Raw genomic sequence first — 27,298 nt, forward strand, 5'->3', positions numbered from 1 at the left:
CTCTCTCTCAAATAAATAAAATCTTAAAAAAAGAGAGAGAATTCCCATCTTCCCAGATAAATTAATATTTTGCAATTTCTTACCAAATCAATGGCAACTGCTTAAAAGTACTATGTGGAGTGCAGTCTGGGTGGCTCAGTGGTTTAGCACTGCCTTCAGCCCAGGGCATGATCCTGGAGACAGGGCATCGAATCCCACGTCAGGCCCCCTGCATGGAGCCTGCTTCTCCCTCTGCCTGTGTCTCTCTGTGTCTCTCATGAATAAATACATAAAATGTTTAAAAAGAAAAAAGTACTATGTGGAGTGGCTACTGTAAGATTGACATAGTTCAGATATTTGGTGGACAAATTTAATTCAGGTGTATAAATGGCCAAGATGAATCAAAATGAGGTGGTTTATCATGAGATTCATAGTTATTTAATATAAATGAAATGGAGCATTGCATGTTTTAGTCTAAAATTCAATATTCCATAAGATGTATTTGGTATAATCATGACCAATTCAATTCAATTTTATAAACACTGATGACCTACCATTTTGTAGGCAGGATGTTAGGTGAATCTCCAAAACCTGGGCTGGGGTTATAAAGGATGTAGATAACCTATCCCTCGAAGACAGGACATCTCCCCATGTAATACCATCTTTCAACTGATCACTCTAAATGGTGTAGGATGCTTCTACCTTGGCTTCTGCACTGTCCCCAGTACCCAGAATATGCCTGGGAAATGAGAGGTACTTAATAAGCACCTGTGTTATACATGGGAAATGACTGAGGAATACCTCTGACCAGAAGCCTAATGTCAAAGGTCAGACAGTAGCATCTGACAGCTGACTGACTTGTAGTAGGGACCACATCAATCCTGAGTAACAGATGAAGGAGAATCTTTTTTTTTTTTTTTTTTTTAAGATTTTATTTATTTATTCATGACAGACACAGAGAGAGAGAGAGGCAGAGACACAGACAGAGGGAGGAGCAGGCTCCATGCAGGGAGCCCAACGCGGGACTCGATCCCAGGTCTCCAGGATCACCCCCCAGGCTGAAGGCGGTGCTAAACCTCTGAGCCACCGGGGCTGCCCCAAGGAGAATCTTTAAGAAATAAACTGGCCTAAATAAATATCAGCCAACAATCTATTTCTTGATGATTAGTGCCTTATCTAGTTGCAGACTCTTACTGTTCTGATTACATAATTTCAAAGGGGACAAAGTTAGATTTATTTGTGCTAAAAAAAAATTGGTATGTATCATAGATTTACATGAAAATATGGAGGAGCAGAAATGTTTGCTCCTTTCTTTATGGAAGTGACAGAGCATGGGGCTTGTTTCTCCTTCAGCTTATGATTGCTAGACAAGCCTGTATCTGTAGGGAATACTCGAGGATGACAGTGCACCCCTCCTAGGACAAATATCGATGGCAAATATACTATATGCAAAGGTCTGACAATCACAACTGCCACCACTTATTACAGAAATGTGATTTGTTTAATAACATTTTTAGAATGTGAAAAATGAGTTAAAAGGATACCCATTCACTGAAGGGAATGAGTTTCCTTATGATGGGGAGAACTACAGCTAGAATTTCTCTATTTTTAAGAAAGTCATAGAGTCTGAAGAACTGCGGCAGAGGACACACACTATGTTTTATAACTGATTACAGTTAAAAGTCAAGGACAAAAGCTGTTTTCAGTGCCAGAATTATCAGATACAGGAGTAGAATTTTAGCATATGAACAAGGCCTCTGTACCTATTGGTTATAAATGACATCATGCTTTCTAAAATCGTGTTCATTTTTCCTATTTCTAGCAAATTGAATAGTCTGGAGCTCCCTCTCCTGGATATTATGATTTTTATCAATCTTGTCATCCCATAAACCAGAGAGGCAGAATTTATTTATAGCAGTAAGTCACTTAATGGATGCTTATGGCCTTCTTGCTTAGTTGAGTGGACATTCTTTTAATCCAACATTTAAGACCATTTAAGTCTGCCAAACAATGGGAAAATCCTACAGATCAAAAGGAGATGAAGTTCTCATAAAACACATACCTTTCGGCTGGAAAAATGACCATGTTTGCCTAATTTACTATTAAGTGCTTCAAGGAACATTTCATCGGTGACTTTGCCAACATTCATGCAGGCATCATCCAGGATTGCAATGATCCCTTTGTGCTGCTGCTCTACAAGGTCCACGATGATCTGGTTGTTGAAGTAATCGATCTGCAGGACACAACAAGGAAGCCGTTCCAGAGGGAACAGAGAACAAGACACGCAAAACACTGATGCTTCCAGATGTTTCAGGAATTTAAGTTAAGTTATGTCGATGTCAAATAAGTCAAGAGCATTAATGAGGTCTAGTGCTAAAATGAGCACATGTTCTATCAGAGGTTTATTTTTTATTTCTTTGTTGACTTTCTACCATGAAACACTTTGTTACTGAGTATAGCTCAAGGCAAAAATTACAAAGTAGATAATGTTTCTCCTATCACTAACTTTTGTTTTAATCCTACACCCCATTCCTTCATACTCTCCACCCCCTCGATCTGTTTGCCATTAATCACTAAACCCACACTCCACAAAGTACCAACAAATAACCTTAAAGTGTTATTTGATTCATAAATTGAAGTTACGGTATCACATAGAACTTGAATTTTTAGTTCTATGGCCTTGGATGACCAAAACCCAGAAGAGGTCTTCTCCAGCTTTCCCAAAGCCAAAAAAAAAGCACATATAAGTCTAGCAGTTTTGATGTTTCTCTGGGCAAGAACATAAATTTAATTCTGAGATGAAACTATCTGTAAAAGATAAGAATAAACTTTGCATTTACTTTTATGCGCTGAATAAAGTTCTAAATAACATCTGGCTTTTTAGCAACTTCAATATGCACAAAGTTTATCCCAAATTCCTCTTCTATATGTGTTTACTCGAATAGTCAACAGCATCCATCTCACCACACACACACTGGCCTCACTCAGGCTAGCTGTGCATCAACAGAAGATGGGCAGGCTATTAACACACATTTTAGTTCTGGGTGTTGATGTGTCCCCCTCATTTAGGAGGCATCTAAAATTGAATGCTGTCTCCAATACCTTCTGTACGATCTATGTGCTCATAATGGACTTTCAGTCTCTCATGGATTCCTCCTCTGTGCTATTTAAGTCCAAGGACTCAAGCCAGTTATCTGTGGCTTTAAGCTCCGCCCCTACTCTTCCAAGTTCTCTTCTGTATCCATGGACTGACAGTCTGCTGACTGGGTGGCTTCTACTTTCTTTTTTATACTTTACTGGTTTGTCTCTATCAGTAAGTCTCAAGAGGAGGACTTTTCCCTCAGGGGCATTTGGCATTGTCTGGAGACATTTTTGAAGGTCAAGACTACAGGACCAGTGGGAAGAGGCCACTAAACATCCTATCATGCACAGGAAAGCCTCACAACAAAGACTTATCTGGTCCAAAACATCAGTGGTACAGAGCTGGAGAAACCTCCATCTACATATGTACTTTTATGGTGGGCACATATTACATTTGCTAATTAGAGAGAAAAGTTATTTCCATCTTTGGAAAAAACATCCCTAGTCTTCTCAAAAAGCAGTAACTCTGTATTAATTATTAGCTGAAGTCTTAGACTATGCTAGTATAAAATTAAAGACTGTCTTTTGTCCCAGGGACAAAAGAATTAAGTCCTTTAAAGTTCCAATTGTGTAACTAAAAGTGATTGGTCTTTGCTTTAAGAGTTCAGTAACTTTCAGTTTGTAAGTTTAATGTTACTTCAAACATTACTTAAATTTGTGGCTTTCTTTTTTTTTTTTAAAGATTTATTTAGTTATTCATGATAGACAGAGAGAGAGAGAAAGAGAGAGAGGCAGAGACACAAGAGGAGGGAGAAGCAGGCCCCATGCCAGGAGCCCGACGCGGGACTCGATCCCGGGACTCCAGGGTCGCGCCCTGGGCCAAAGGCAGGCGCTAAACCGCTGAGCCACCCAGGGATCCCCCAATTTGTGGCTTTCAAACCAGGTTCTTCCAGCAACCTCAATTCCCAGGGAAGGGGGCAAGAGGAGATGTGATGAGGTAGGTCAGGGGCACAGAGGTCTGGGTCTCTCATTCCCAGCCCAAACAGAGCAGCTAAAAATGTCTTGTAAACTACAGCACCAAAAGCCTATAAAAGTGAGTCAATTAGGGAGGGAGATAACCAAGCATTTGGAACCCCACCCCCTGATAGAATTCCACATACCACTATGAAACAGCCTGGTGCTAAAACACTGATCCTGAAACCAGCCAAGCCTCCAGATCTGACAACCAAGGACATACACAAAATGTATTGGATGATACCTCGGGAATCTGATGAGCAAAATCCAGACTATGGCAAGCTCTACAGAACTAATGACTCATCCTCTTCATCAGGAAAATGTGAGGAAAAAAAAGAGAGGAGAAAATCTACACATATGCAAGCAACCTATCAACCAACCACAATGTAAGAATCTTGCTTGGGTCTAAATTCAAACAACTATAAAGAGAAACCAAAAAAACTCCTTGTAAAACAATTGAGGAAATGTGAACACTGACTAGATATTTGATGATATGAAGATATTACTGTTACATTTCTTAGGTATGATAATGGTACTGTGGTCACAGCATTTGTAAAAGTCTTTATCTTTTAAAGAAGCACACTGGAGTATTTACAGATGAAATAATATGATGTCTGAGATTTGCTTCAACATTATCTGGGGGTGGGTGGATGGGTGATGGGTACACTGAATTTATTGTATCATGATCTATGCTCTTAGTTTGCTGGAAATTTTCCATAATAAATAACATTAAAAAAAATCAATCACTATGTTCAGAAGTTGAGGAAATAATTGCCCAGAACAGAGATTCTAATTTGGGGGAACCTGGCAATGTAGTCAGTATAGTAACAATTACCTTGGACCTAGCCTTTTGTTCCCTCTAGGACATTTATTTCTTGGTTTATTTTGCTAAGGATTTTTGCATTTTAGGGCTGTTGCTCCTTTTTCAGAATAGCCTACTGTGGTTGTTGACTTTCCTCCTTTATCAGCTATGCCTGTGGAATTTGATATCTTGAATACTAAAGGATATTTTTGACCAGTATCTCTGAATCACATCTGAGTAACAAGTTTTATGATTACATTTGCTATAAAAATCTAAGTGTCAGTTTTAATTGTGTGTTAAATTGTACAACAGGTCCATTCTACGAAGGCTGCATCTAAACTTAATTGAGAGATGCTTGGCTGGCTCAGTAGTTGAGCGTCTGCCTTTGGCTCAGGTCGTGACCCCAGGATCCTGGGATGGAGTCCTGCATCAGTCTCACCCACAGGGAAGCCTGCTTCTCCCTTTGCCTATGTCTCTGCCTCTCTCTCTATGTCTCTCATGAATAAATAAAATCTTAAAAAAAGGAAAAACACTTAATTGAATTACACCTTAAATGTGCTATGAGAGTTTACGGCAAAAATCAAAATTATAGGTAATTCTATTACAAAGTTATAATACACCTTTTGGTTTATCTGTAAAACAGTAAAATTTACACTAATATACTTGAACAAAAAATTTTTAAGGTATTCTGACGTTTAACACATGCTGGAAGGCAAAAATGCAATTTGAGGCAGGACAGTTGTACCACTGTCTCCCTTTCTGAATGAGAGGAGATAGAAAGTAGGAAGGTGGGGAGACATAAAAGGAATTTACATACAGCATACCAAATAGCTTTTTACTATTGCAATGCATATTAAAAGACACTAACTTTACTGTCTGTTCTATTCAGCAAGAGGAGAAACACAGTTCTATACCCTCAGAAATGTATGGAAACTCAGAAGTTATACATTTCTCAAGTCCGTTCTCAAAATTGCTTAAAAATATAAATTTAACAGAAAACTTTACGGGGTCTCATCCTGTCACACACAGGAGGTCTCAATGGTAAGGAACAAGAGCACCAACCCAAGTCATGCTTTTCAGCGGTGGTATCTGGGGCTTATGCCCCAGGGCAGTACCACTTTCAGCCCTGCCTTGCCAGATGTTTGACTATGACAACTGTCAGTGTTGACACAGGGCCATGAGCAGGTGATACGAGGGCCATGAGCAGGTGTGACATGAGGGACAGCAAACAGAAGTAAACATTAATGCTGGGGGTTCATGCCTGGGTTTCAGAGAATATAAACCACAGTAACTGAAGAGAATAACAATGCCATTTAAATTGCAAAGTAGAGTTGGGGAAAAAAGGAGAAATAAGAGGAAAAAAAGGACAGGAAGAGAATAAACTCAATTTGGAAGCAAAGCCAAGTCCATTTAAGGCAAAGTTGCTATTCCAAGTAACCTTTAAATGGCGCTAAACTACTAGACAGATGAGAGCTAGAGATCCCACGCAGCATCAGCCATAAAGTGCGAAGGTTGGAATTCAGCATTTCTGGACACCAACAAGGCAGTCCATCACATGAGAGAAATCCCACTTGCCGACCCTGAAAATGACTTGTAATTCCATATCCCCAAAAGGAAAGCTAACGTTGAGATGTTTCGTGTACTCAGGGAGATTAAAACGATGCCCCTAAAATGCTAAGATTTGACATCTGCAATACTATATGAAACCCAGGAAGCTATTTTCCCCGAGGAGACCACTCACGTGCTTCCAGGGGATGCCCTCCCGCTGGTACTCCTCTTGTTCTTGCTTCAGAACCAGCTGAATGAACAGCTGCTGCAGTTTCTCATTGCAGTAGTTGATGCAGAACTGTTCAAAGCTGCAAGAAAAGGAATCAATTATGTTCAAAGAAACAAAAAAATCAACAATAGAGTTTTAAGCCTCTTATCCAGTTTACCTGTTATTGTCAAAGATTTCAAAGCCATAGATATCCAAGACACCGATAACAGTGTTTTTCCCATGGATGGTGGTATCATAGTTCTTGACCTCGATAATATCATTGATGCGAGTAACAATCCAACAAAAAAGGCGTTCATATATTGCCTGTGAGGAGAACAACATTGTTCATTCTTCCCCATTTGAGACTGTGTCTTCTGTTTAGATCTGTGATAAGTTTTAAATTCTTATCCACTTTCTCCTTACCATTTAACATAGTGATTGCCACTCTAAGCAGAAAAATTAGAAATGCAGATCATCTGTTAAAGAAAACTACATGATGTAGGTAATACTAATGTAAATGGTTTGGATTTTTTAAAGCTTATTATTGGTTGGGATACTAGGGATACCCTAGATATGTGTATGTCTCTGTGCCCAGCTATATCAATAATTTGCCTACTCCTTCACAGAAGTTGCTTACTTTATTATGAATTTCATCAAATATTAAAAAGTAGGGAACCAATGAGTTAATATCTATCTTCCAGGAAAGCTCTATGGAGTCTAAAAATACAAATATTGATTTATAGTGCTACATAAAGATCTGAGCCAAAGATTGCAGTTTGAAGTTCCTAGAGAATCAAATGCATATCCAATGTCCAAGGATGCTTACAGCAAGATACATGTGGACAAAGGCACCACGTGCTCACATGTACTCATGTCCTGATACAAGTGTTCTCCATAGTGCGTCTTTAGCATGTGCATGGTTAGCAGCTCCCTCCAGCCACCTCCCTCTCCACCTGCACTTATCCACACTCACTGCCTCTGTTCTTTGCCTCCTTTTTACTCTTCCATCCAGTCAATCTTGGCTTACCTCCCACTGCTCCACTGAAATGGCTCATCAAAGACCCCAAGCACCTCAGTGTAGACACTTCCTTGGGCCTCTGTGTGGATACCTTATTCAGACACTTGGTGTCACTCCACCTAGTTTCCCACTCTCTCTCTTTTTTTTTTTTTTTAAGATTTTATTTATTTATTCATGAGAGAGAGAGAGAGAGAGAGGCAGAGACAAAGGCAGAGGGAGAAGCAGGCTCCATGCAGGGAGCCCGACGTGGGACTCGATCCCGGGATTCCAGGATCAGGCCCTGGGCCGAAGGCGGCGCTAAACCACTGAGCCACCTGGGCTGCTCTCCCACTCTCTTCTTGAACATTCTCCTCTCTGGGATTTGTGACAGCACATCTCCTTAATTTTCCTCCTATTTCACTGGCTGCTCCTTCTGAGTGATCTCTGATCTCCTCTACCTGACCTCTAAAAGGTGGAGTTCCTCTGGTCCTCCTCTCTTCACTCTTTAACACCTCGAGTCATCTCATTCAATGTTAAACTGTCGCAACTCTTGAACCTATTGCTCCCACACAGACCTCTCCTCTGAATGCCAGACTCATGTGCTTAACAGCTGACCTAACGACAATCCCAGGGGCCTGGCAGCTATCTCAACCATGTGTGCTCTCAGGACTCTTGGTCTTCCCACCTCTAAAGACTGTTCCTACCCTACTTCTAACCATGAACATGACACTAGAACTGTAGAAATTTATTCATTCAACAAATATTAGCTGAGTACTTACTCTATATGGGTTATTGGAGATACAGTACTAAAGGAAACATAAACACTGTCTCAGTCTCCAAGGAGCACAGGGAGTAAGATGAAGGAAAACCACACCCACACACACACCCGCACCCATACCTTCTCTCTCTCTTTCTTTGAAGGTGAGGTGTGTAGCATCTGAGGATAATTTAACCTGTTCAGGGTTCACAGAGGCCAGTGAAGACTGGCCTTTGTGGGCTGAGGTCTGAAGGATGAGTAAGAGTTGCCGAGGCAAGCGGGGGAGAGAAAGGATCTAAGCAAAGGATCTAAGCAAAGGTGATAGGACCTCATGTGCAGAGGTCCTGTGGCTGGAAGGAGAAAGGGATAAAGACACACTGCAAGGCCCAAGAGAACACTAATGTGCTGGAATTAAGGAAGGAGGCTGAGGCATGATGTAGAATGAGGCAGGAGATGTAGGCTGGAGCCAGACCATGCTAGGAGTGAGCCTTGATTTTATCGTTCTCCAAACAGGGATGTGGATTTTATATCCTGAATACAGCCCATCTCAAATCATCCTCTTTTCCCCATATCTGTGCTACCTGCCATCATCTCTCTCCTGTATACTGACACATCCCTGTAATGGTCTCCCTGCTTCCATCCCCACCCACAGAAGATTCTCCATACTGAAGCCAGAGCGATTTCTTTACAAATGCAGGCTTGCTTGTCATTGCCTCTGCTTAGAGTCCTCCACACTCTGTTGCACTTGGATAAACCCAAATTCCTCTCGAGACTAGAAACCAAGTAAACCCAAATTCCTCTCGAGACTAGAAACCAAGCCTGCAACTCATAAGAGTTAAGAATGGAATATGTGGCAATCTAATCAACCAGGAAAAAAGAAAAACAAGGAAATGTGAGCTTGGTAACATAAAACATTTGCTATGCAGATAATATAGACAAAGGGTTAAAGTTACGGGCTCTTCAAAATGGGCAAAAAACAATAGTAGCCCTGAAGAAGATGTAAAAAGGACACACCAGGAGATTCTGAGAATGGATTTAAATACCTTACAAAAATCCAGAAAGATGCTCAAATATACTAGCAATGAAAATGAAAGTAAAGTATTAGTGTACATCCATAAAGTCAGTAAATGTAAAGTTTAAAATCAGTGTGTAAGCTCATTCCTGGGAGTCTGTCCACTGGGAACAAAAGCGCTAGTGTATAGGGACACATGCACACAGATATGGCAGCATTATTTGTCGTGGCAGAAAAAGGAAACAAGGTGAATGATTTAAGAGGAGGATGGTTAATAAATCATGGCACCACCACCACATAGACGTGAAACCCAAGGGATGAGAACTCCATCAGGTGACCTGAGGCGATCTTCATCAAACACCGGTGAGCAAAGCAACACAGAGGGCAATGAGAGGGCCTGGGCAGGCATCACGAGCCTCCCAGTCAGTAGGATTCAGTTACCTCAGAACATTTCCTGAGAGTGATGTTCACAGTCAGGGCATTTTATTGAGACTGCACTGGTCCAAAAGCATCATTATGGTCTCTAAAAGCCTGAACCCACTTTCTTGGAACATCTGGGTACATCCTCACAGAAGTGCACTATAACTGCATCACCAGGCCGAGACATCAGTTAAAAATCTCACCTTAGCAAAGGCATCCCTGCCATAGCTGGCTTCTTGCTCCGTGTGCTGCTTGTCAATGATGTCGCGACCTGTGGCCACTGTTCGGTAGAGAAGGGCTTTCTCAACCATGTCTGTTTTGGTGGAGAGCAATTCTGCTATGATAGATACAACCTTGCCATTTTCAATGAGAGGCGTGTCACCATCCACCATGAATTTTAAATTTCCCTATACCAAAGTGAAAAAAAGAAGATGCCATTTCCAGCAAGATTCTGAAACATTACATCATGGATATATTTGCCAATTACAGATAAAATTCAAAGTGACCTTGTTTATAGCACTGATTTTTCTAAATACATTACGTATATGTAAGAACCTAGCACTTTATCCATCTTTCCTCTTCTCCAGACACCCATCTTGCACTTAATTTTCAGTATTCTGATGAATAGAAGTTTTACATTTTTATGTAGTCAAATCTATGAATCTTTTGCTTAGGGTTTTTCTTACTTTGGTGTCATACTTAGACCATTCCCACTCCAAAGATTTTGCAAATATTTAATATTTTCTTCTAATACACAGCTTTTCCCTTTACATTAAAGCTTTTAACTCACTTAGGATTTATATTACTAAGTGGTGCAAAGAATCTAACTGTTTCAGATGGTTAGTTAGTCGTTCTAACACCATTTACTGAACGGTTGAGTTTTTCCTCCTGATTTGAAATGTCACCTTTATTATCTATTAAATTTCCCCAAGCTTCCGAGTCTATCTATATTTTACTTATTCAATAAGCAATAAATACTTATTAACCATCTACCAACTGTCCAGCACATCAACCACTCCGTTGATGAATCTGATGATATACTTGTTCATCACTATCCTCTTCTCTTTTCCCCCTGCCCTACTACTCTTCTTTAGTACATTTTATTTGATCTTCTTACATGTTTACTGGTCCAGGTAAGTTCTACAGTCATGATGTCAACTTAAAAATAAAATTCCTGTTTGGATTCTGAAGGATATTGTTGTACTTTATTTTCATTAAGAGTTAAATCTTGCCACATTAAAGTGAAAGGTTATTTTTATTCCAGATTTAAATTCATGTTGTCATTCACTTTTTCTAAGGTTACATGTTCATTATATTTTCAACATCTATAATTATAGAAAAAGGAATAACAGAAATCTGACACATGGCCCTTCACTTGTCTGAGTTTGCTGTGGTATAGCAGAACATGATTGGACCATGATTCGCCAACCTTGGTCGACTGTGTTGGCCACCATGAACTGGTTCTGCCTTCAAGCCAATCGTGCCACCCCTTTAGGGATCATTTCCCAACCTGAAAAATGAAATGATCAAAATTCTAGTTCTGATAATTTATGATTCTATGTTTCAAGTGCTATTGGAAATTTATTCAGTTCAAAAGATTTTAGCTTATACTATTGGTAGTCATATCATTACTGAATTCTTTTACCCTCAGGTTTAAACAGTTCAAAATCTGACACACCAGTAAGACAATTAACCAAAGGTAAGTTTCAAAACCTATAGTGGCTTCGAAAATCTCTCATAACATTCTAAAATGACGGAGAGAACCACAGGTATAGTAATTGCTTCAAAATGTAAGAGAAATTTTCCTTATATAAATTAGTTTTTAAATCTACAGGGAAAACGCAAAATCTTCTGAAAGAGCATCCTGTCACCACAGGGAAGCAATATATTCTGAAAGGTGTCCCTACTCACCAAGTGAAGAATAGCTGCCAGAATCTTATACACTGTTTGAGTCTCCTCAGGTTTGAAGCCAATTACTTTCATGGCATCAGCTACTACTTTGAATTCTGCAGCATCATTGATAGAAGACTGGGAATGAAAATGGAAAACTTAAGTCACGAACATTTCATGTGAGCATTAAAACCTTAAAATTATGAGACTACATTCAAGTTTAGTCAGGGTCTTGATGCTTTGGTAGTAAATCACTGAGTACCCAGAGAAAATCAAAACTATTTCAGGGATAGAAACATCACTCAGCACACAAAATGTCCACTTGTGGGTGAGAGCCACCATCACACAAAATAGGCATGACATACTTTTCTGGAACCTTCTGTGAGGGAGCAAGTCCTGAGCTGCCTCACAAACACTAACTACCACTCTGTGATGAATGAAGAAAACATGGGATGTGGAATCACAAATGGAAATACCAATCATGGAAGACTCCACAACACACGCCTATGTTGCTTGTGGCTTTTTTGTTCCACAAATAGTCTAATAGAGTCTGGGAATAATACTCCCTCTCTTGGATAGTCAGGCTTTTTACTTCACAGGTGAGGAAAGCAGGCCGCCCAAAGCAAAGTAGGTTGCCTCAATCTTTCAGCAAGCTATTAGATATTTTGGGACCACAACCACTTATTCACAAATATTCAGTGTACCAGATCTTCTAACTGGTTTGAGAGGGTTGCTATAGATTGAAAGTTTGTATCCCCCGCAAAATTCTTATGTTGAAATCCTGATAACCCACCTCCTCCCAAAGTGATGGCATTAGGAGGCAGGGCCTTTGGGAGGTTATCAGGTCATTAGGGTGTAGGCCTCAATAAATGGGATTAGTGCCCTTGTAAGAGACCCTAGAGATTCCTCATCCCTTCTGCCTTGTAAGGACACAGAGAAGGCTCCATCTATAAACCAGGAAGCAGGTCCCTACCAAATCTGTAAATGCCTTAATCTCTGATTCCCCAGCCTCTAGAACAGTGGAAAATAAACATTTACTGTATATAAGCCACTCGATTTACGGTATTATTGTTGTAGCAGCCCAACTGGAATAAGACAGGGGTTCAAAGATAAATTGCCAGCCTTGAGGAGCTATAGTCATCAGGTTGGAAATATAAACGTGTCAAGAGAAATTCACAGTGAAGCAATGGTAATGGCCTATCTCAAAAAAGTTTTCCCAAAGCAGCAGTTCCAGAGGGCCTGACTGATCTTTACTTCTGTGAATTTTCCCTCGGTGGTGGGGGGGGGAGGCGCACAGAGGATCTGGCCTGATATTTATCTTTTGAGGAGGGGCGTGGGAAGGGGTTCTCTGTGCCAGATGAGTACATGCCTCCAGTATCCAGGACATGGTAAGGCCAGATCCTCCACCGACCTGGTTCTTTGACCTTGGACAAAATACTTAACACCGCATGGAGTCTCGGTTTCCTCATGGATAAAATGGGCATAATAATAATACAGGGTTGTTGTGAGAATTGAATGAGAATTATGTAAAGCACTTCCCTAGTTCCCAGTGCATGAAAAGCACTAGACAAGTATCGGATAGAACTATTATAATAAGCTATAACTGTGCCGAAATTGCATAGAAACTAGACAAAGTCTAACCGTCCTCCTGTGGGGTACTGTTGGCTGCTAGAACCTTGATTTGTTCACCCCTCTCCAGCTCCTTCAGGACTGGCCTCCCACAGTCTTGGGACATAAAGCTTCATGGGTATAGACTTATCATGGTGATCTTATTCCTCTCACCAAGTGACTGATCAGCCATGGGCACGGGATGCTATTCTGGTCAAGAAGACATGAGGTTTCCCTAGCTGAAAAGGGACATAAGCCAAGAACATTCCCTCTGCCTATGACTCCTGGAACTGCTACTGCCACTTTGGGACCATGAGGAAAATCAGCCCAAGCACACAAGTGAAATCCAGTGAGGATGGGAGCATCTTAAGTTGGAGAAACAGACAACATTTGGGTCTCTACCAACATTGTGACAGCATTAAATTTAAATTTACCAACTTTGGAGCTGTCCCAGAGTTTAGTTCTATCTTCCCTTCAACCCAAAGTATACTAATTGTACCTTGTTCCTATATTTTTACGGTAGTTAAGTAAAATTGTGATACAGAGTTAATACTTTATGGTTATTAAAATCTATCCTATTAACATATTTGTTAATGGGAAGATATTAATAATTATATTCTCATTTACTTAAAGCAAATTTATTTAATCAGAGTTTATTGCACGATTCCACTTATAAACATAAATATATATAGGGGCACCTGGCTGGCTCAACTGGAGAAGCACAGGGCTCTTGATCTCAGGTTCGTGAGTCTGAGCCCCACACTGGGTATAGAGATTACTTAAAAATAAAATCTTAAGAAAAAACGATATATATATACATATATGTATGCCATTATCAATAATTATCTCTGGATGGTAAGCTTTAGTATATTTTTGTTTCCTTCTGGTACATCTTTATTTTAGGTTTTGACTATGATCACAGATTATGTCTTCATTTTTGTTAGGAAAAAAAAGGAGGCAAGGAGAAAGAAATAGGAACTGGATGAAAGAGAACTCAAGCTACATTTAGCTTTGAGCAAAGGCTAAATATTAATTTAATACTTGCTTTCTGTGGGGGCATATGATTGGACCAAAAGTAATTTGGGCAGTAAGACAATTTGATTAAAGAGGAACATTTCTCGTCCTAGCTTTTCAACTGCTGGTTTTACAATCCCTTCTACACATCTCTGGGTGCCACTGGCCTACTCCCAGAAAGCTTGAATGTTGCTCTCTATTGTCTTGTTTTCAAATTAATTTTCACCCAAACATCCTGCTCTGAGATGATTGTAAAAGCAAAACAAAACAAAATGAAACAAAGAAACCATGCAATTTGAATGTCAAACAATGGAAAATTAATTGGAAAGCCTAAATATCACTTATTTCCATGCACAACAATAAAAATACAGTTAATTAGTAATGCAGGTATAATTCACTTCAGACAAATAATAGAAATAAAAAAAAGAAAATTCCTCACACATCTGAGATCTTTTCCTTTCTTTCCTTTTGCAAATTCCTTTTTTTCCCCGACTACAAAAGCAATGCATTTTTTTTTTATTACAGAAGAAATTTAAAAATATGTAAAAGTACAAGAACACAAGTACCTGTAATCTCATCCATCCAGAATCAGTAATTAAAATCTTGGTCTATTTCCCTCCATATCTTATTTTATGTATTTATATACCTTTCCCCTGATAAAGTAGGATAATATTGTAATTACCATTTTATAGCCTACCATGAACAGACTACTATATTATTAGGATTAGCTGTAAAGTGACTAGCAGAAAACTAATTAGAAATAAAAGAGCAGGAAAGCATCTACATATATGAGTGCAAAACGCCCACATGCATGTGAAGGGAAAAAAATGGAAAATGTTCTGAATAGAAATTGAATAGAAATTCTCCAGGGGTCACAAAACTATTTCTAGGATATGTCAAAATCAATACTTGAAAAAACAGTGAATGGAGATCTTTGATACTCATTTCCAATCAGGGTGCTTTTAAAGATCCTTCTGTTTTCCCAACTTGCCTATGGCCAAATCATATGGTATCTTCTTTTGAGGTGGATTTCCTAGTCACATCAATATTTTTATAGTGTTAAAAGGAACAGAATTAAAAATTTGAAGAAAACACAAGGTCACAAGAGAGAAACTTCTTTCCCGTCAGATTGTGATGAATACAGAAATGGTTATTAAATAAAGTTGTTGACCAATAATGTAGTGGAGTCTCTGTAGTGGAGAATTTAGAATTCTAAATTCTAAATTGAGAATTTAAAAGCTGGAATAGAGGAAAAGTCACTCATTTGCTTAAAGGCAGCAGGCTGGACCTTAATGTCCCCTCTGATTTTTCTGTCTGATTCTATATCTTGGAGAGGAAGCCCTTACCTTTAACTGAGCGCCTACGTGGATATAGTTGTAGGATGACAAGGATTTCTGGAGATGTAGAGAGCGTAGCATCTGCTCTGAACCTCCTTGAAGTAGCTGAAAAAATACTTAATTAGAAATAAATTGGCAAAATACACACTTAGCCAAATACGTCAAATATTCTTACAATGGTAATCTTGCTTTTACTATGGTCATTTGTTAAACAGAAGCCTCTGCATTGTGGGTGGTCACTTGCTTAGTGACCTCATTATCCAGACAAGATAGAGTTTTGTTTCAGAGTTCAGAAAAAGGCAGTATTGCCAAGGAAGTAAGAGGTAATAGCAGATGGTCATATGCTGAATCACACTGGAAACAAATTGCCTTTCCCTGTCAATCTCTGTATCTCAGGAAAGGAGCACCACTGGATAACCATGACTGCAGGGCTGAACAAAGACAAATTTTAACACTTTCATCCAAGTGGGAAAAGCACTGGGGAGAACTTATGGGTTCTGGAAATGAAAAGAACTCTTCTATATTTGGTAGAAAAATAGCTTAATGAAAACATGGTGAATTGTCAACAAATACAATGTGAGTAGCCCTTGTATATAGAACATACCTTTGGAAGGTACTACATTTAAATTCTCTACATTAAACTGTATGCTTTGTTTTACTTAAAAGATGTAATTATCAGATTTTCAAAAGTTATCTTTTAAACTAAATATACCAGAATATGTATATTTACAAATGAGCACTGTTTATTAAACCACTACCCAGGAAAAAAATGAATTCAGTTGAACTGTGTTCAGCTTATGCTATCACTGCTCTATCACCTGCAGAGACGGTTTCCACATGGAAATCAATCTTACTGATTTACAGTTATACTTTTTAAAAATTCCAAACAGACTGTTTGATTTGATCACCCACTTTATTTCTTAGCACTAGTTTATGCTACTTTGGGCTTTAAAAATTATAATTATGTATCATACTTGTTCTCTGATCATAAAGACTTGTTAACAGAAGGGCTACTTGAAGATTTTGCCTTCACCCTAAAAGCATTTTCAAAATAGGCATCAAGTTTCTTTCTCAGCAATCATAGCTTTGATGGGATAAAGAAGACAATTCTCCCTTGAATTCATAATTGCTTTAAGCCTCCACATGCAAAATAAACTGAAGCTGTATTCCTATCTCCAGTCTCTCAAATTGAACAGCTTCAATTCAAAATAAAACACAATTAATTTAACATATTCAGATTTACCATTTCAAAAGTTTCATAGATATTAAACTGTTCTCTACATTGCAAAGAAACGTAGGTAATGCTCAACTAAGGTAGTCAGTCATCTGGTGGATTAACCACCTGCTAGCTCTTTATAATAATCATGCTTATCAAGTCTCTGAAGTAGCACATGGGCTACTTTTTTACCCATGTGTAAAGTGTCCTGGGCCAATGGAGGTAAGGGAGGCACAGGACAGGGGAGAGTCCTAACATAAAATATTAATTCCTGCTGGGCAAATTATTGATTACCTGCACAGCAACAGATACTAACCTGATAAAAAGAATGAAAGCTTCTTTCTCCTGGTTGTTGCACAATCACTCGAGACTAAAAAACAAAAAACAAAAAACACATTAAATCATTAATCTGAGAATGCAGCCTGAAAACAAAGTGGAAGCCAAGTTATCAGGAAATTGTGTATCAACAGTGCATTTAAATGTCCTAAAGATTGCATGGATTATCCACCTAAAACTGGGATTTTTCTGTGGGGTTTCTGCACAATTTTAAATTTCTTTTTGCTGCTTAAAATGGAATTCCCTAAACTTTCCGAAATGAAGCTATTTTTTTTTTTAAACCTGGAGACTAAAGATGGAATTTTTAGGGGGAAGAGGATTGGAAGTGGGAGAACAGGAAGGAATGTTTAGGGAGGAATATTCTCAACATTCCCTTCCCCAGGGCCTGCTGGCATTTCAAAGAGCCATGCCTTATATCCTGTACTAAAATCAGTTAAGCAAGATCAGTCTATGGAGGTGCCTGCCTTAGATGGCTCCCAAAAGCCTGCTGTGAGAGGCTTCACAATGTATGTTCATTCAAAGGGATCCTTTTGACTGACTCTGCACATAAAGTGAAGCCATAAAACATTTTGGAAAAAGACTGATAATACCTGGCATTTCCAGTCCTTTTGTAACTGACACTGGTAAAAATACTTATTTCCTTAACAGACTGACTTCAATTTAACAAACAAAAATACATTATGCTATGCTTCACTGCCATAAAGGATGGCATGAACAGAAACTAGAAGAAAATGAGATTCAAGTTAGTTAAATATACATGGAAATATTAAATCAGTATGTTGTATGCCTTAAATGTACACAATGTTAAATGTCCATTATATCTCAATTAAAAGGAGCTGTACAGGCAAGATTCTGTGAAAAGAGTGTCATTTCAGGGAATGGATGGATGTGCTAGCTCTACTGTGATGCATTAAGGACAACAGCAAAACATGGGAAATGGTAGTGTGTCAAAAGAGGAGAACGGATTAGTCCTAGATTGATTTTTGGTTAAACCTTACTCAGAGGTTGGCACATGTTCACATACCATTCCCACCCCTGCCATGTACGTACACACCTAAATCCTTATCTACAAAGCCCAAACTTTTTCCAACCTGATACTGTAAGAGCTTGTGTAAGAACACAAAAGTAGAATATCTTGTCTTAGAAAACTAATTGAGGAGCAGGAAGGGAGGGAAAACAAAAATAAAAACTACTTTGAAGTAATTTAAAAAATTCTATAAACATGACTAGGTTTAAAAAAAAATTCAGCACTTGAAAACACTACCCTCAGAAATTAAGCACGTTTTACCTTCTCCAATAAGTAGTTATTGATATGTCCACCAATAGGATCCCCCTTGAAATCAAAGTTGATATCCATGTATTTTCCAAATCTGCTCGAGTTGTCATTACGGTTAGTTTTGGCATTTCCAAAAGCTTCCAAGACACAGTTGGACTTGAGCAACATATTCTTCACTCTTTAACACAGAGAAGTGAAAGTCACTATAAAAAGCTCTAGAGGCTGGGACTTTTAGGAAAACTAGATTTTGTTAAAGCAAATCCAAATATTTACACAAAGATGCTGACTGCAGCATTGGTTGCAATATTAAAACAAACAAAAAAACCCTAAACGTCCACTAATAAGGTTGGATAAAAACTTCCTGGTATAGGATGTATTGACAGAGAAAGAGGTCCAGAATATATTAGTGAATAAGAAATTAAGCTGCAAAATAATATGTGTTGCATGATCTTTGTATGTCTGTGCATGTGTACATGTGAGTGTATGTGTGCGGGCACATATGTTAGTAAATGCTTAAAAATGTGGAAGAGCTAGTACATTTCACTATAGGGATTTAGGTTGACAGGATAGAAGTCTGTAGAATGGGATGCTGGGTAACCTGACCTTGGACAAAATGCTGTAATCTTTAGTTTTTAAGTGAACATGTTTTATTTACATAAAGAAAAATCTTAAAAAGATATGTTCTGAAGAGAAAGAAAAGCTGACAGAGAATAATACAATTTTTAAAAGTACTTGTTTACAAAGCCTAAAATACTGAAATTTATTGAACTCAGTTATACATCACAAAGACGGTCTTTATTGGTTTAGAAATTGCTCATTTTGTTTGAAGCTGTAGGAAGTCTCCTCTCTACCAGTTATTTAATTCATTCCTTATCTAATGAATGCTACTAACTTTCTATAGAGCAGTCTCTCCCAATGGATACTTTTTAACTTCATGCTGTCTTTAAGTCTTTGTTTTTATTTCCCTGACAAAACTTCTCTTGTATGGGCATATCTGCAGAAGTAACTTTGGCCACTGAAATAAGCTAGTGTAGCAGATCCACTACTACTATAAGTGACCCCACCACCTTATCTCCTCCCACATGAAAGTATACTTTTAAAATGTGGGGAGAGGGGATTACATGATTATGGTAAACAAAGGCAACTATCTTTAAGACTATATATAGTAAGATATGCTTGTGAAACACTAGTCAATGTACACAGCACTTACTCTACTATACCCAACTGGGTTTAGAAATAAAATGTAGTTAGTTCTCAGCTGGTTATTCTCCTGTGCTTCTATGGAAACTAGTAACTTACTCATATTCTTTTCCTTGTCATGTGAGATTGCAAAGTCAGAATCAGAAGTGGGGATGTGTCACAGTCAAGAAAAATGTCTCTTTGACCACCAGCCCAATTATGCAGAAATAAGGAAAGCTGAGTTAGGGTAAGCCTAGCCTACACAGTCTTCTTTCATACAAATCCAGCATACTTTTTCTATTCATAAACTGAAGGCTGTGTGTGTGGAGGGTGATTCTTCAGGAAACAAATATTGAGCTTTACACTAGCAACTCTGGAAACCTTTTTTCCCTCAAAAAGTACACACCATGTAAGAACGTTAAGTCATGTTACTTTATCACTTTCTTTAAAAAAAACAAAAAAAACAAAAACAAAAACAAAAACAAAAAAACCCAGAACAATTCATCCATTCATTCCTTACAAATTAAGAAAATACTATGTGCCACTCTGTGCTAAAAGCTGGATCCTGCAGACAGTGCCCAGTAGCCCTCTTCCTTATCTTACACTGAGCAGCAACATGGCATGGTGTGAAACTTAAAAAGGAAAATGAATCATTCTTAGAGCTTTTAACATCCGGGGTTCTGGTTATAACAGTGCAATGCAGGTAAGGCATGGGGGCTCTGCCCAGAGCCCCCTTTCCCTCCAGGACTCCTCAGAAGACAGCGCAAAAAAGACAAAGGTGTGACAGACAAAGAGCAAGGATGCTGTGAGAACTTGAACAATGACATCTACTCGAGTCAACTGTAATATCTTAGCTAAGCATGTGCAACACTGAAAGCAGCAGTTACAAGGTGGAACAGGAAAACTTTCATGTTTCAGCATGACTTTGTTTCCTACTTAGGTAAAGCTTACAATAGTATAACTTACCTACAAAAAAAACAAACAGGGAAATAGATGTGGTGATACAGATAAAAGTACACAGGCAATATTTAATCATCAACAAATGCTTAATACATATCCGAGTTAAGGCCCAGTCAAGTATAGAAAACAAAGCTCTGATCATAAAGTCTCCCCATGGTTATACTGCCCTTACCTTTCCACCTCTGCTCTCTGACTGGGGTTGGTGATGGCTGCAATGTACTGCATGATGTACTTACTGGCTTCAGTTTTACCAGCTCCACTCTCCCCTATGGGAAAAATTGTTCAAGGCTTAACACTGTAACTTAAACTAATAGTAAGCTAATTTTTAATAGAATAATTACAAATTCTGATGTTATTTACTTAAAATTCTTTATATTTCATTGTTTTTTTGAGTTATTTCCTCCTGTTTTGGTACAGTATAGATTCTAACAGATCTGAAAATGTTGAGGAAAAAATAAAACTATTATAGAAGTAAAATAAACAGATTACAAGTTAAGATTTAGTAAAAAAAAAAAAAAATCAAGGGATAAAATGGGGTAAATGAATTCCTTAGACCAAAGTCTTTGTACTTGGCAGTGACTTTTAAGCATGGCAGAAAAGAAACCAGCTAGTGACTCAAACAGTGGCCACTACTAAATTCATATACCTTTATGTTCTATAGCAGAATTTCTTTTAATCTTAAGGAGGATGAAATAATTCCTTCAGAAAATTAAAGTCAGAATAATTTTAGTGAAAACAAAACAAAACAGCAAGCTCCAGACATGCTGTCACAGAAAAAGCATGACAACTGGTATAAGATGGAGAGAAGAGGTCAGTTTAGAATGAGCTACTCAAATTTTTAAATGTGTATGCTTTCTGACCCTAAACTCCACTTGTAGAAATTTATGCTATAGAAATACTAAAAATACTAATGTGATCAAATAATAATCATAATTTTCACAGAACTTAAGGAGTATTTCTACAAACTATACTGTGTGTTACAGCGGAACTCTGAAAATAATATGCCTGGCAGTAGAAGACCAAGCTGATAAATGATTCAAATATTTAATGGAATACCACACATTTGTCAGAGAATCCTCCATTTCTATAGGTATGCTAATGAAGAGATGTCCACTTGATATTGTTAAATGGGAAAACAAGTTACATAATAGCAGTTATAATATAATTCTGTAATATAGTTACATGTTTATAATATAATTTAATATGCATGTATATGTATTATACCCAGAAAAAATTTATAAAAAGGATAAACACTAAATTCACAGCTGTTACTGCTGGAGTTTTGGGGGTAACAAGGTATTCAAAGGAAGGGATTTTTTTGCTCTTACTTTATATCCTTAAAGGACTGTTTACCCCCTCCCTTTTATAATTAGGTAATATCGCTTTCATAATTTAATATAATGTAGTCCTAGGATATAATTCTCCAATACGAAGTTATTTAACTCCTCTGATTGTTAATATTATCATCTATAAAGGAGAAATACAACTGTCTTACCACTCAGAATTGTTTTGATAACCAAAGTGGAATAGAGATCATAAAAGCAGTTTTACAAATATAAAGCCCCTAATGTAGACGGTGAGATATTTTTTTTTCTTTTTTTTTTTTTTTTGACGGTGAGATATTATTAGCACCACATAAACTCCCACAGTTTGGGAGAGGCCATCCTGGGTCAGCAGGCAGATATTTTCCCCATCCTCAATTCACTACATGAGATTCCTGGAAGAGCTCCGCTTTCCTTAGAGAGGTCAATTCCAGCTCTTCGGCACATAGGGTCTATATCACCTGTCTCCCCCTGCTCTTTAGGCTTTGAAGCTCGAGCCTCCAGCTCTGACAACCCATTTCGTCCCTGTGCCTATATGTCCCATGACACTAACTCCCATTCACCTATCTGACTTTGAGTTCATTTTTCATTCTTCATATCTCAGGATTTCATTTTCTTGGTTTCATTCTGCAATTATTTAAAATAATCTGTTACATTTTATCCAGTACTTTTATGTATTGAGATGGGAAGAATCTTTCATGACCAGAAGTCCATTCACAAGTAACATGGATTTGTCAATGAACTGAGATGACACATTGATCAGAAATGATTTGGTTGGGGGCAGCCCCGGGTGGCTCAGCGGTTTAGCACTGCCTTCAGCCCAGGGCCTGACCCCGGACCCAGGATTGAGTTCTGTGTCGGGCTCCCTGCATGGAGACGGCTTCTCCTTCTGCCTGTGTTTCTGCTTCTCTCTCTCTGTTTCTCATGAATAAATAAATAAAATATATATATATATAAGAAATTATTTGGTCTTTATTGCAATTTTTTTCTTCTATGAAATTGCTTATGTTTCTCACTTCAAAAAATATATATTCAACAGTTTGGATCTTGAGTACCTAATAACTAGTTAAATGCATTTGACCTGGAAAGTACAGGGGATCCATTCTGAATACCTGATATCACAATACAAGTATCTTTTGAGCGCCTCTTCATAGCTTTGTAAGCAGCATCAGCAATTGCAAAAAGGTGAGGAGGTCTCTCATACAGCTCGCGTCCTTTATATTGCTCAATTGTGTCTCTCCCATAGATGTTCAATGCCTTATAAGGATTCACAGAAACAACGACTTCTCCAATGAATGTGTAGATGCGCCCTTTTTCAAATCTGTATAAAAGTGAAAGAAACAGAAGAGTAGCTGTGGTTATATAGAAATGCTGTCTTTCCAAAGAGTCTCATTTCCAAGAAGATCCAAGTGTCTCAGGAACAGTTTCTGAACTGACATTTCATTAATTCTGAATTTAATTATAGAGACAATGCTTAAGGCTGTACCCCTTCAGATGCTGCTGGTAGAAATGACCAGGGAGTTAAAAGCCAGGAAAGAAGAACTTATTTTGAGGGAGGCTGCATATTCCCTATCTCCAAATACAAAAGGATAAGAAGGGGCTCTACACTAAGAGCCCTGGTAAGGAAAGAAATCAAAGTTAAAACAAAGTTAAAGATCTACTTAGCCAGATCTATAATTTTAAGGAAAACTGTCTAAATACATTTCTTTTTTTCTTCTTCTTGAAACCACACTAAAATGTCAGTAAAGGAGTAACAACACTAAAATTTGTTATAGAGAGAATGGTAGAGGAGATATTTCTGTTACACATCAAATTCATTATTTTAAAACTTCATGGTGTAGATGATCATTCTTTATTCAATCATCCCCCTTCCTTCCTGCTATTATGAATAATACTGTAGAAAATACTGCTGGCACATAGTCTTACAGATCAGTGCTTTTATTTCTGTGTGATAGCTGGTTTAGAGGTATGTGTATTTTTAAAAGTACTTAAAATATGATTGCACCTTTTTACTATAAAACACTAGAATGCTGCCCCATACATGATCTGTATGTATAACTGTGCATAGATATATCTGATAAATGATTAGACAAGCACGGAAAAATATGGAAGGCTTCTTGTTATGTTTTATGTATCCTTTTATGCATGCAGCAGGGTGATGAGGAGGAAGACCATGTGGGTGGATGGAAGGAAGCCACAGGAACAAAGAAAAAAAGAATTAAAAAAAAAAAAACCAAGCATATATGATATGACTGCAACTGCACAAAATTATGTGTCTATATTTACAAAGAAAAAATTTAAATGTAAAACTTAGAAAACCCATATAGACTATTTATACATTAAGTCACACATATAAGCATCCCTGGATCAGGCTAACACCCAAATGGATGTTTCTACATGAGTGTTGCCAACACATTCCACCTGCCTAGAGGCACAAGTAGACAGAGAGTTCACATCCAAGAATGAAGGTAGTGCTGAGACGAGCAAAATGCTCATCCACAGACAGGGACCGTGCCTCTAAGCACCCTTACATAAAACCAGTGCAGCAGCGAAAGAACTCATTCTTTGGGAGTACAAGGCAAGAACGTAAAACCTTCACAACAGAATGAAGGCTGTTGGCTGTAATAGGGCTGGAAATAAATGGATGCCCATAATGTCAATAATAAATTAAAGCCAAAATTTTTATTAAGTAGTGTTCATTTAAATAAAAACTATTAACAATCACTTTAAGGTTTTCTGTGCATTTTCTACAGTGGTTTTCTAATGAATCATTCCTAATTGTTGGACACAAAGTTAATATGGTGGTTAAAATCATGGACTCTAGAGACCTCCACATCTGGGTCAAAATGCTCATATTGCAAATATGATAGCTGTGAGACCTTGTGAAAGCTACTTCACCTCCATGTGTTTTAGATTCTTCATCTGTAAAATGGAGGTAATTATACCTCCTCTCTCCCTTTGGCATTAAGTACTTAAAAGGGGGCGGATTAATTTTATGCTCTGTGTAAAAAATATTTTTAATGAATGCTTTTATTTTATAACAACATTGCTACTTAAATCACAGCAATCCCTACACAAGAGGAATAAATCCAATGATCATAATCTGATTCCCTGCCTCAGCCGTTAATCAATGAACGACAAATCACAAGCAAAATGTCCACATAACTCATGTCCAGACACCCACAAAAATAATAAAAAGTGAAGGTTCACTACCCAAGCCTTTCTGGCATAAACTGCATATTTGCAGGACATGCTCAATAGCTGTCTTCAAGGATAAGAATTAAAGGGACGTGATTCTTTAGTTTTAGAAACACAGTCCAAACAGGAAAAACAAAGAAAGAAAGAAAGAAGGACATTAGGAAAAAGAAATCACCTCATGAGACAGGAACTCTATGAACTAAGACATAGCAAAATAGCCTCTGAGGTTAGAATGCTGCTCTAAGACTCCAGGTCTGCCTACTTATGAAATCCCATTTTATTTTGTATAGAATATTTTGCTTATCAAAACTTCTAGGCATCATGTTTATAAAACACAATTAAAATATGTGATAAAACCAACGAATGCATAACTATTAATGTGAAGATAATGGTAGAGGGTCAACAAAATATAGTATTAGATGCAATGCTTCAGTAATTTACAAAATGTTAGAAACTTACTTGAAACTAAATTTGGTGATCACTGACCAAACTTTCAATTTGGTTAAGGCTTAAAATCACCGCTAGATGGTGCTAGTATACACTTTAACAACAACCCAAGATTCCAGTTTGCTTTGGACAGGCTCAGGGTAAGTTAACACTAAGGTAATATAGTCACCTGCTTGGTATGCCTCCACAGGGAACTACTGTAATCATCCTCAACGACAAATAGGGTGATGCCACCTCTTACAAGAGGTCTTACAAGAGACCAAGGAAGGCATTTCTGTGCCTTCTGTATGTAAAGCTTTTATGACAAACTTTTATAATGCATTCTTCAAATACTTATTCAATATCTACTATGTGCCAGACACTGGGCCTGACTCTGGGAATTAAAAACTAAATAAAGAGCAGGGAAACAGTGCAAATAAATAGTAACCATATGATAGGTAAGATTAATAGAGGCATGTACTGTGCTGACAAAGATGAACACAACACATCTCTTTCAATGAGGAATCTAAACAGTAATATATGCAAAGTCTAGAGCAAAGCACATGAGGCCTTTTGTGCTCTGGCCTCCACATCTCCCTTCACTTGACTCTCCTAACTACACATGGACCCATCAACCCCTCCCTATCCTCTCTCTCAGTCTCAGTCACTCCTGCTGTTACATTAACGAGCTACTTAGAATACCCAAGGTTTGGTACAGTTCATGGTTTGCCCATAGAGTTTGTTCTGCCTAGAATACTCTCTCCCCACCCAGTCTCTCTTTCCCCATCTGCTCAGCAGATTCTCATGCTTTTCAAAAGCCTAATAATAAGCATCAGCTCTTCCAGGAAGCCATTCTTGATATGCCATCTCCAACACTGATATTTTGTCTCTGTTCAGATTTTTTTTCTTTAGAACTTCCAAAATACTTAAAGTAGCTTAAAAGGGATTGATTTTTAAAAGTCAATTTCTTGGGGTGGCTGGGTGGCTCAGTCAGTTGAGCATCCAACTCTTGGTTTCACCTCAGGTCATGACCTCAGGGTTGTGAGATCAAGTCCTGAGGTCAAGGCTCATGCTGGGTGTGGAGCCCACTTATGATTCTCTCTCTTCCTCTGTTTTTCCCTTGCCCATCGCTCACATTCTCTCTTTTAAAAAAAAGGAAACAAAAACAAAACCTTAATTTCTTTAAGAAGTTTAAAGATATTTATTGAATGGGTCAGGTATTTTCACTGGCTTCTGAATAAAACAAAAAGGTTCTAAAGATTTTTTTTAAGTTTATTAATTTTTAGTAATCTCTACACACCCAGTATGGGGCTTGAACTCACAATCCCAAGATCAAGTGTTGTATGCTTTTTCGACTGAGCCAGCCAGGCACCCCCTAAACAGTTTTTACATTAATGAGTAGCAATGGAGAAGATGTGAAGGTAATGTCTTTGGAGGACAACAGTGTTTTGGATAGGAATCCTGAAACATTTTTAAAAAAACACAGTTCTATCAATTTGCCCGTGCTTTATATAAAAGATAATATATAAATTTATATATTAAATAAATTTATATAAAACTACAACAGAAAGTCAAGATGGATGCGGCTCCTTTGCATCCGTCAAGGGCACAACCCTACAGAGAAGTATGACCCTGGAGTGGAGGTGCGGGGGGGTGCTCACATAAAGTGATACTAGAGATAATAAAGTGCTAATTGCAGAGTAACACAAACTTGACAA

The 27,298-nt window shown here is 38.1% G+C and overlaps 1 protein-coding gene across 3 annotated transcripts in view; it reads right to left on the reverse strand.

Annotated features, from left to right (window-relative positions):
• MYO1D (myosin ID) overlaps positions 1–27,298 on the reverse strand; it is a 326,596-nt gene that overhangs the window by 214,785 nt on the left and 84,513 nt on the right. For all 3 annotated transcript variants that reach the window (XM_072779460.1, XM_072779462.1, XM_072779463.1), the window contains exons 2-11: positions 23,069–23,277; positions 20,807–20,900; positions 18,508–18,673; positions 17,200–17,253; positions 15,677–15,772; positions 11,730–11,846; positions 10,022–10,225; positions 6,811–6,956; positions 6,618–6,732; positions 2,042–2,212 (exon numbers count right to left, since the gene is read on the reverse strand). In XM_072779460.1, the coding sequence (XP_072635561.1) occupies positions 2,042–2,212; positions 6,618–6,732; positions 6,811–6,956; positions 10,022–10,225; positions 11,730–11,846; positions 15,677–15,772; positions 17,200–17,253; positions 18,508–18,673; positions 20,807–20,900; positions 23,069–23,277 (1,372 nt within the window). The remainder of the gene's footprint in view (positions 1–2,041; positions 2,213–6,617; positions 6,733–6,810; positions 6,957–10,021; positions 10,226–11,729; positions 11,847–15,676; positions 15,773–17,199; positions 17,254–18,507; positions 18,674–20,806; positions 20,901–23,068; positions 23,278–27,298) is intronic.

This window comes from Canis lupus, chromosome 16 (genome assembly GCF_048164855.1).
Source record: "Canis lupus baileyi chromosome 16, mCanLup2.hap1, whole genome shotgun sequence".
Lineage (NCBI taxonomy): Eukaryota > Metazoa > Chordata > Mammalia > Carnivora > Canidae > Canis > Canis lupus.